The sequence below is a fragment of the Vigna unguiculata genome, chromosome 3 (genome assembly GCF_037176805.1).
Source record: "Vigna unguiculata cultivar grain cowpea cultivar isolate G323 ecotype 2 chromosome 3, ASM3717680v1, whole genome shotgun sequence".
Classification (NCBI taxonomy): Eukaryota; Viridiplantae; Streptophyta; class Magnoliopsida; order Fabales; family Fabaceae; genus Vigna; species Vigna unguiculata.
The window spans coordinates 6,359,433-6,370,811 of NC_140794.1; the positions used below are offsets into that span (position 1 = coordinate 6,359,433).

At 32.3% G+C, this 11,379-nt stretch overlaps 2 protein-coding genes across 2 annotated transcripts; both read left to right on the forward strand.

Annotated features, from left to right (window-relative positions):
• Window positions 1-747: 747 nt before the first annotated feature.
• Window positions 748-4,067, forward strand: LOC114176363 (ras-related protein RABH1e). The gene is made up of 6 exons (XM_028061391.2): window positions 748-1,079; window positions 1,883-1,953; window positions 2,099-2,187; window positions 2,549-2,660; window positions 3,008-3,098; window positions 3,352-4,067. The coding sequence occupies exons 1-6, from the start codon at window positions 963-965 to the stop codon at window positions 3,493-3,495; spliced, it is 624 nt and encodes a 207-aa protein (XP_027917192.1). The 5' UTR covers window positions 748-962; the 3' UTR covers window positions 3,496-4,067.
• Window positions 4,068-6,515: 2,448 nt separating this feature from the next.
• On the forward strand, window positions 6,516-10,307 carry LOC114175859 (Mitochondrial substrate carrier family protein). The gene is made up of 4 exons (XM_028060696.2): window positions 6,516-7,198; window positions 7,833-8,136; window positions 8,692-9,159; window positions 9,980-10,307. Exons 1-4 carry the CDS (start codon window positions 6,777-6,779, stop codon window positions 10,052-10,054), a joined length of 1,269 nt encoding a protein of 422 aa, XP_027916497.1. The 5' UTR covers window positions 6,516-6,776; the 3' UTR covers window positions 10,055-10,307.
• Window positions 10,308-11,379: the final 1,072 nt, after the last annotated feature.

Consider the following 11,379-nt stretch of genomic DNA (forward strand, 5'->3'; position numbering starts at 1 on the left):
TATGGTAGTTGTTTTTTATTATGTAACTCAAATATGATATTATAATAGTAACTATTTTCTATTACGTAATATATAAATGCGAAAACTGACAATAATTTATAAGAAAAAAATTGCATGTATTTATTTGTTGTGGTGGTGTATTATCGTCTAATCCATGTATTTGGTTCTCTATTTTTTTTTTTTTAAATTTTACATTAGTTCCTAAAATAAAATCACGACGACTTTTTACCACCAACATTAAAAGTGTATTATTAAAATGGTCAGATTCGAATTCGGTGTAAGTTATTTATTTATATTTATATCAACGTTATTAAAATCAGATTGGACCAACCTATCCAATTGGGTTTAATTGAAAACTGTACTCATAGGTAAAAGTTCTTTCTCAATATACAATGTTTACATAATTGATCTCATTCTATAAGTCAAAAGTCAGTTTTCTTTATTTTTTTGGAATGAAACAATTATAAATATCTTTCTATGTATTATTTTTATTTCAGATTGATACGTTACTCTGTTCTCTAAATATTGTACAGAAAAAAAAAAACAATTTACACAACAAATAACATGACAAAATTAACGTTTATTCTTATTTTGAGAGGAGAGAAAATTGAGATAGCACATTTAATTAGTATTAATACTTAATAAAATAAAAATTTAATCATAAAGACAGTTCTCTTTGCTTTCAACTTACGATACTTGCGTAGAAAGAAAGTGTTAAAATTAATATATGAAAGAAAGGTTATAGAAATGAGAAAATTAGCGTGACACGGTCTTCATAGTCATCGAGGTTGGCGGTTCGCAACCCCCACACATTCATTCATACATAACGCGTTGCACTCGAAATTACGTTAAATTTGGTAATCCTTCATTTGGTTTCTTTTCTTGGGATCGAAGAGAAGAGAATTGGGGAGATTCAGATCTGCTTGCGTCTCTGAGAGAGAAGAAGAAAGAGATTCTCGGAAATGGCGACGGTGTCCCCTCTCGCCAAATACAAGCTCGTTTTCTTGGGCGATCAATCCGTCGGGAAAACCAGCATCATCACCCGCTTCATGTACGACAAATTCGACACCACCTACCAGGTTTCCGTGCTTTCTCAATCTCAATTTATGCAATCCAATTTTAATATCTTCATTTTCGTTTGCGACATGCGTTTTGTATGTGCATGTGGTTCACTACGTCACGCTGTATATATTTTTTAATTGGTGAATTTGTTTTGGAGACGAGTTCCGCTATAAATTTTGCTGTGATTTGAATTTGGTAAGTCCTTTATTATCAATGGATGTGCTCTGAGACTGAGATATACTTTTGTTCTGAAATTTTTTTGGTGAAATTGAGGGACGGGTGTTTTCTTGTGTTGAAACTCAAACCTCAATCTGTCAGGAATAGATTGAACATGTTAGGCTCGGGATCCTCGTTTTTTAGTTGATGAAATGCTGGAATAGGAAGAAGAGCTTGTTATAATCATTGAGAAGAGCTTGACTCTAAATCCTCTTTGTATTGATTTTTAAGAGGCTTGTTTCGTGAGATTTCTGATTGCTTGTAATGCTTATTTTTTAGGAAATATATTGGGTATACAGTCCGCGGGTATATGTACCTAGTGAAAGATAGGAAAAGAAAGAGAGAAATGAATGATATTGCACGTAATGCGACTACATGAAGAGATAATGAGAGAAATGAGATGAAAGTACACTGCTGGTGGCATGTGAAAGGTTGTCTTATTTTTGTTTATATTGGGCATAACATAAAATAACTTATAATGGACATATGGGGACTTGTTTCTTTCTTGAGTTTTTTGTATTTTATTTTTCTCTTCAATGATTGACCTTTTTTATTCGTCCTGCTGTTTGGTTGCTGACAAAATATTTGGTTATGTAAATTTCAGGCAACCATTGGTATTGACTTTTTGTCAAAAACAATGTACCTGGAAGATAGAACTGTTCGCTTGCAGCTTTGGTAAGATGAATTTTTCTTCAAATCTTATACTAGCTCAGATTTAATTTGTACTTCAATACTTATATTTGACTGCACATTACTGTGGCATAGCCTTGTACGCATTTTCTTTTACAATTTCTGAGCTTAGTTTATGTTTACTTCACAGGGATACTGCTGGGCAAGAAAGATTTAGAAGTCTCATTCCAAGCTACATAAGAGATTCTTCTGTTGCAGTTATAGTATATGATGTTGCTAGTGAGTTTTATATGTTCTTTTATATATTCATTATCTAATTAACAGAATCTTTTCTGGATCTTCATCGATTTTTTCATGAAATAACTTTCTAAATTATTTGACCATGTAACTCAAAAAAGGGTTTTCTAGGGCATAATATATGTAAGGGAATGACTGTTCTGGTCTTACTTTCTAATACACATGTTATTACAACCTAATGTGTTGTGCGTGTGCTTGCTTGCACTCAGCCGGTTCTATAGCATATATTTTTTTTTTATGTGTTTGCATGTGGATTTGAAAATGCTTTAGTTTTCTTCATATGATAATGAAAATTTAACAGCAATTTATGATTATTTAACCTAGGTAAGGTGTTCTTATGCAGACAGGCAATCATTTCTGAACACTAACAAGTGGGTTGAGGAGGTCCGCACAGAACGTGGCAGCGATGTTATTATTGTCTTGGTTGGAAACAAAACTGATCTTGTTGATAAAAGGTGAGTGTTAATTTGGTCTATCTGATTGTTTTTAATGCTGATTGGATGTTTTATGTGTTTGTTTATTATCATAGTGGGGTTTCCATATTATGCTTCGATTTTCTCAGTTTTAGTGTTTCCATATTCTGTTTCATCCGAAAACTGTAAAAGTTTGGTCGATTAAATATAATTTTTGGATGGCTTAAAATTTGTCTCAGGGCATGAACTTTGCATGCATTAGTAGTTACAAATAGAAGAAATCATAGTTAGTCCATTTACCAACCGGCTTGCCTCTTGTGTTTCCATTCTAGTATTTTTATTTCACCGTCTGAAATTTTCTTTACAAAGCCATTTTGATACTGAAACAGGCAAGTTTCAATAGAAGAAGGAGATGCAAAGTCCCGTGAGTTTGGAATCATGTTCATAGAAACCAGTGCAAAAGCAGGCTTCAATATCAAGGTGAAAATTAGTGAACTTTTTGGTCATCCCAATATTTAGTTTACGAAATCATTCTTATGAACAATGATGTCGGTGATATGTCATATGTAATGTCAAGATGAAAATTAGTGAGCTTTTCAGTCATTTATTAAATCGTTCTTCTGAACAGTGCTGCCGGTGATATGTCATATGCACCATCTTTTGTTTCTCAAAATTATCTTCTTTCATATGTTTGTTCTGTTCCCTTAATGTTTTCTGTCAATGCAAAGTGCAGCCTTTGTTTCGTAAGATTGCTGCTGCCCTGCCAGGAATGGAAACTCTTTCTTCTACAAAGCAGGAAGACATGGTCGATGTAAATTTAAAGCCCACAGTGAATTCATCCCAGACAGAGCAGCAAGGAGGAGGTTGTTCCTGCTAGAGAAGACTGTTCTCAAAAGTGCCAATAGTAAGTAGTTCACTGAATATAATTCTGGGATTGGCTGATTAAATGGTTAAATGATGGTGCTGGAGGAAGCGTGCTTTCGTAGCAATGATCCTTCAGTTTTTGGGTGGGGGGACAAATTGCAGTAATGGTTTTGATGTACGACACGTTATTCTTTTTATTTGTTATACAATTAGTCCCTTGATGTTAGAATAGAGATAATAAACAAGCTCCCTCAATACGTCATAGGTTTATGGTTATACTATAGAAATGCATAGTCTGTGTCGAAGGCAAGACAAGACGTATCTAACCCTCCATCTGGCCCTTGTCCTTTTGGTGGCATCGATGATCCTGTCCAGCAGAGTTGATTGGTTTGTTGGGGTATTTGGATCTTTTTTACTGAGACCCTACTGATAGAATTCCCTTGTTGGAATTGTTGAACGATCTCTCTAGGCTTAGAAAAGCATAAAAAAAAAAAATATTAATTCACGTAACCGGGATGCATTGTCATAATAATTGGCGCAACCAAACTCGAAGGTAAATATCTGGTCATTATAATGATTGATGTATTTTTTTTTTAAACTTTAGCATATGAATTCGAAGATGTAAACAAATGATATTTAATACAGAGAGGAGAGCTAAAGAAAACCTTCAAGAAAGATTCAAATGTAGAAAGAAGGAAAGGAGTGCATTACTACAAATGCTACATATCTAATCTATTGTTATATATGGACTTGTTTTGTTAGAAAGGTAGTTCAGTCGACATTATCACCGTCATATAACTTGTATTAAGAGAATAGATTAATCACTTTTTAAAACTATCGTGTTTTAGAAAATTTCATTCATTTCCTTTATTATGTGTCTTATGTCTTCTGCTATCACATATTAGAGAAAAAAGACTATTAAATTAGCATTGATGGTTCATAAAAAAATCATCAATGACTAATTTCACTTTGCTGTTGCATATTTCAAAGCTTTTTATATTTCGTTAGAGTAACTTTAACTAGTCACCATTAGAGTTGATAGTTATTATCATTACCAGGATGGATCAATCACCTTCCTCTATCTTTTCTCACATGTGAGTGATCTTCAATCATTTAGTAACTCTTTTAAAATTGTTTCTTGACTTAAACATTTGGGTTTTTACGTGTATTACTACTTAATTGTACCCCATCGCACTTCATTCCATTCTAAGTAGCAAACCCTAAGCCTAAACTTACAAAAACCATCCATTGTAAATTTAATTAATTTGCTCAAACACATCTGATTACATAATATGGTTCTTTGTTAGTGGAATCTAATATGATTTATTGGTTAATGACTGCACATTTATTATTTGTCTTTCTCTTAACAGTAGAAGAAAAGGAACAATATACAAGGAATAAAATTAAGCAAGTTCATAAAAGTTGTCACAAATATACGCATATTCTTTGACACAAAACTTAGGCATTCCCAACATTTGTTTTATCTAGCTATGTTGTTCGAAAGATTAAAAACATTACCAAAATATAAGTTCATATAATAAAAGAAAAGAATTTTTGTTCATATTTTATATGCACTTTCTTTTGTTTGTCAGCGTGATGGTACGCTTTAGGCAAAATTTTCAACTGAAGCAATTATCTTTTTAGACACAATAAATTATTGTATTTATTTAAAATAGAATGAGGAAGGCAAAGAGACTGGGTTTCATTTAAATAAAAATAAAAGTTCCTTACTACCAAAATAACTTGTTTTAAATTAAATTGAGATTTATCCTTGATAAATAATAATAAAAATGGCAACAATATATAGCTGTCTAGTATATTGTCCACAACTTATTAATTTATCTATCTCAGGGTTACAAGGAGTGGCACTATGCCCAATAGAAAATAAAAAGCTACGTGACAACTGTACGAAGGAAAGAAACACCATTCTCACACTCCAAATAGAAAACAAAAAATTCGGTTTATTCCACATGAAAGTTACGTGTAGTTTAAAGACGAAAGTTACAGAAAACAAATTACACAGTGCCACTAATAGCATGTTAACCTACAAACTCCCTAAAGTTTCTCTTCTATTTTTCTTTTAATAATGTATTATATTTTTTTGGGTGTCAAATTATATTTCGTGTTTTAAACAACTCAATCAATTTTTCACTCACAAAATTCATCAAATAGATTGTATAATACAAAAGTTGGAATATTGTAATTATATATATATATATATATATATTTTGTAATTATATATATATATATATATATATATATATATATATATATATATTACTTATAACAAACTTTTCTTAGAGAAATAGTTGCTACTGCAATCAACTCAAATTCAAATTAGATCCACCAAATTTCTCCTTAAAAAAAAAATTCTCTGTAATAGTTTTTATTTAGTGGATATGTTAGAATAGTATTCCCCATCATAGTTGCGGTAAGGGTGGCCTCATCAATCATCAATGTAATGAATATTAGTTTTATAGTGATTTTTTTTTTTTGTCTTATTCTCAAACATTTTACAGTCATTATAAATAATAGAGAAAAATAATAGTAGAAGTTATATTAAAGAGTTGTTTTTTAAAAAAACAGACCATAATATTATTTACACGTGTAAATAACAAGATGACTCGGAGTGCCGCGTATACAAAACAAAGGGGTTGTTGTTACTTTTAGGCCCACACCGACCACATGAATGTGGTGTACACGTGAGAAACCCAACACGCCCACGCATGCACCATCAATATTTTTACCTATTAAGTTATAATAACAAAGAAAGTTGGAATTTCCTATAACCATAAATAAATATGAACAAATTCACCCATCTTAAATAAAACCTCACCCATGAAGAATGAAACAAATATTAAAAGTCATCAAATCTCCAACATTGCATTATTTTATTATTGTTTTGATAAATACTTTAAAAATTACATTAAGATAAGTATTAAAAAAAATACAAAAAAACACTTTTCAACAGAAACAAACGTTTTTTGCACTTGTGTAAATGAGTGATTATTATATATTATTTAAATAATAAAGAAGCAGGAGAGCAGCAACCTCCAACGCTAGCCAACCGGTGTCGGAAGGCAGCATTGCAGATGCGGCGGTGGAAGCTATGCAATGCATCTCAAATCGCATCTTATTCTATTTTATCTTTCATCTCTCATGTATTTCAATTCTTCAAAAACTGAGTGAGACCCAAATCCTTTTCAAACCCAACCATACTTCTCCTACCTTGTACCAAACAAACACACCTGAAACAAACAAAAACCAACGACCACAACAAAAAAACCTACAACAATGCTCCACTTAATCACACCGCCGGAATCCTCCGATTCGTTCCTCCCCGGTGGTCTGTTCCTCCACGGTCACACACTTCCCTCCTCCTTCACTTCCTACCTTCCTCCTCCTCCTCCTTCTTCTTCTTCTGATCCTATAAAAGTATCATGTTTTTGTCGGAAAACATGTCGGAGGGTGGAAGGTGGCGTAGGTGGCGTAGGTGGCGGTGCGTTCTTCTCATTGAGTTTGTCCTTAAATGGAGCCAGTGGGGATCAGAGGTATGGAAAAGAATCGGGTGAAATTCTGGGGCACCATCATAAGAAGGTGGAAGATGTTGATGATGGTTTGAGTGAAGAGAAAGAGAAGGTTGAGATCAATGGATCGGGTGCTGTCAACATGAGTAAACATCTATGGGCTGGTGCTTTTGCTGCCATGGTTTCGAGGTCTTCAAAATCGTTCCTTTAATTTCTACACTGTCACCTCGCGTTTGCTTAATTTCACAGTTTTCTGCAGCTTTGCACTTTTCTTATGTTTTCCCACTGCACGAGTTTGATAGGGTTTTAGTGTAAAATTTGTACTTTTAAGGCAGATAGAAATCAGCAACGCCTTTCTAGCACACTTTTTTGAATGAGAAATTATTTGATGATTTAGATTACCATGTGAACCGAAATTTATGGTTTAGAAGAGAGAGTTAATAAGATTTGGTTGTGTGTCACATGGAAATTGCTTACTGTGACTATGGCGGTCTGAGACTATGTAACAATTTCTCCTTTTGGCTCATTCTTTCAATAAATTGTAATAAATAAAGATACTGTGCTCGAAGGAATGTGTCACAAAGAGTGTGTCATAAACACTTCTCTTTAACTAATTGTTATAAAAGTCAACAAAATTATCATATAATTTATGGTGGTTTTTTATATGATGACAGTATAAAGACCTTATTATGAATTCTTCGTTCGTCTGTTATTTATACAATGCTAATAAAGAGGGCGTTTTTGTTTTTTGTTTTGAAGCTTTAATGAACTTAAAATCATTATGAACAATGGTATAAGTTTGCTATGTGGCTTATTCTACCAGGACTTTTGTTGCACCTCTCGAGAGACTTAAGTTGGAGTACATAGTTCGTGGTGAACAGAAGAATCTTTTTGAGCTCATTCAGGAAATTGCGACTTCTCAAGGGTTGAGAGGCTTTTGGAAAGGGAATTTTGTGAATATTCTGCGGACAGCACCTTTTAAGGCTATAAATTTTTATGCCTATGATACTTACAAAAATAAGCTGACAAGGATGTTGGGGAATGAAGAATCTACTAACTTAGAGAGATTTGTTGCTGGTGCTGCTTCTGGGATAACAGCTACATTGCTCTGCTTGCCCATGGACACTGTGAGTGGAAATTCAAAATCATGTTGCTTGCATTTGTTCTCTCTAATGCTTGCATTTTGAATTCTGATGCTTTGAGGAGTATGATAGGATAGGACTGGTATTACTTTATAGGTACTGTTTAAGTATAGGTACACTTTCTTTCTGTGTGATGCTTTAAAAAAGTATGAAATGATGGGTATGAATTAATGCAGACTATAATTGTTTAGAGCTCTTTACATTGATAAACTATAGGAAATTGTAAGCATGTCCTCTTTGGCCACCAATTCATGCATTCCCATCTTACATTTGATATATATGTTCCTCCATGATGCTTCTTGATTGTAATCACTGTTAAGCATTAAAAACTATGAAGTCTTAATCATTGCTTAAGATTTTGGTTGAATACCAGAAAATTCTCATGGTCTGTTGTCACTTCACTCATTGCCTTCAACATTTGGAGCACTAAAAAAGTCTTTCTCTAGAATTTATGAAGCCTACTCAAACAAACTATTACAACATAGTTAAATTTTGTGTTATGTTTTTTTGTGCTTGCGTTCTAAGAATGATTTCTTTCAGATCAGGACGGTAATGGTAGCACCTGGTGGTGAAGCCTTAGGTGGTGTTATTGGTGCCTTCCGCCACATGATAAGAACAGAGGGCTTTTTTTCTCTTTACAAGGGTTTAGTACCCTCCATTATCAGTATGGCACCTTCAGGTGCTGTCTACTATGGTGTTTATGATATCTTAAAGTCAGCATATCTGCATTCACCTGAGGGAAGGAAAAGAATCCAACGCATGAAAGAAGAGGCCCAAGACTTAAATGCACTGGAACAATTGGAATTGGGTCCTATCAGAACTTTATTATATGGTGCTATTGCTGGTTGCTGTTCTGAAGCTGCTACTTACCCCTTTGAAGTTGTAAGGAGACAGCTTCAAATGCAAGTACGGGCAACAAGGTTGAATGCACTGGCAACTTGTGTCAAGATTGTTGAGCAAGGAGGTGTTCCTGCCCTCTATGCAGGACTAATTCCTAGTTTATTGCAGGTATGGTTTTTATTCTTGACTATGATGTTTCGATACTTCAATTTGGTTACGTATCTGTATTCGATATTTTAGGATATTTTATGAATAATTTATAATTTTTTATATTAACAACTTTAGTACATATGATTTTAATTTGAATTCACACAATAAAAATCATATATTTATCATATTTTTAAGAATTATTTTATATTTTTTTAATATAGATATATATCGTATCCTATTATATTTAAAACAAATGGATATTGTTATATTGGATACGTGTCGTATCCGATATACAGATTGTATCCGTATATCATTGATTCTTGATAATATGCTTTGATCCATGAAAACTTTTCTTTAAATTTCAGTAAACAAGTAAAATGAGTCTATGATAATTTTTAGTGAACTTATACTTCATAAAAATTTCAGCATATGCCCAGTCCATGAAATTTTGTTTTTGATCAATGCCTTGAGTGAAATGGCCAGGCATGAACAATGTTTAGTTTCAGTGAAAGATCAAATATATATCTAGCAATGTTTAGTTTCAGTGAAAGATCAAATATATATCTAGCTTTAGTTCACTGAAACTAAACATTGTTCATGCTATAAGCAACAAATTATTTTACCTGTATTAACCTTGTGTAGATTGGATTAATTGTTCCAAACCTTCCTAAAGTTCAGAGGATGGACTTGTATTGTACCCAACTTCTCTATTCTTTTAGTTTCAGCAAATTTTGAGAGCTGGTTTTCATCTTAGTCTATTTATGACAAGTTCTTAATACTACTGCCAATCCTTTCATTGATGTTTTAATATGTTGTTTTTGATTTTGTGACTTTTCAGGTGTTACCATCAGCTGCTATTAGTTATTTTGTTTACGAGTTCATGAAGGTAGTTCTCAAAGTAGAGTCAACATAGATGATTAGGCCAGCGATACTAAAGCTAGATATATATTTGATCTTTGAAAAAATGGGAATTTTCTGTTTATTTTCTTAGTCTGTCACCCCTGTTTTTGCTGGGTGTTGGAATGTTGCTGTATGTGAGAAGAATCAAGGGTGTCTCGTAGAACTAATTAATTATGTTTTTCTGTTGGATCTCTTACTGATCTTATGTTGTTTACTTAATAATAATCCAAAGAAAGAAAAACAATGAAAATTGCCTTCTCTTGAAATGTAGGTATTGTCTCTAATGTTTTTTCTGATTATTAAAATATTACTTGTAACATTTTTCCCAATTCATTGACCTGCAATCTTGTGCTGTTACTCAATGTTGGATCAATATTTCTGAAAAGCATAATAGTAACTTCAACCTTTAGTAATCTATGATTTATTATTCTTAAACTTTTCATGTCATTTAGAAACTCAGTTGAAGTATTCCTTTCATCTCCATGAGATGATAATAACATGACATTATTTATAGATTCAACAGTTTCTAAAGTAAAATCCAGCATTGTCATGTCTTTTTAAAATTTAAAATTCATGATGGTTTGGAAAAATTTGGGATAAAAGAAATAAATCAGAGCATTTAAATGTTACTTTTTTCTCCATTTCATTAAACTCAAATTTGTCATCTCTTATATTAAGGATTCATTCTACTCACTGTTTCTGTGTCATCAACATTTTCTTACGATGTATTGGAACCTAATCTTGTGATGCTTAACTACCTTAATTGATTGTTACTGAAACTATGTCATGCTTTTTTTTCGAAACTTCCAATATTTTCCTAAAATCTTCACCTAAAGACTACCATTTTTTTCTCCAAGCATCCATAGTTTGGTTATTATAAACAAGTTTTTGTTGAAGAATTGACAAGTCAATAAAGAAGAATGGATAACAATCGATACTTTTTTTTTTTTATCGTACTTCAATTCATCAACCAAGAACCTATTTTTAAACTCATAAAAGTAAAAATTTGAAAATACGATTAGAAGTGTAAGTATGAACAAAAATAAGAAAATTAAGGAACGTATAGGAAATAATGCTCATAAAATCATTTTAAAATTTGAGTAAAAAAATGTTTCAATTTTTTATATGCTCATTGTATTGTGTCTCCATGTGAATCTTTTTAAAAAACCCATCAAAATAACGAATATAACATTGAACTAAAATCTTTAAAGGATTTCCCATTCACCAAATTTGTTCTATTTAATTAATCAAAAATTCATCAATTCATCATCACAATTTGAGGTACTATAATGAGCAAAAATACTCGATATTTCCAATATAGTATATATGAACTATATG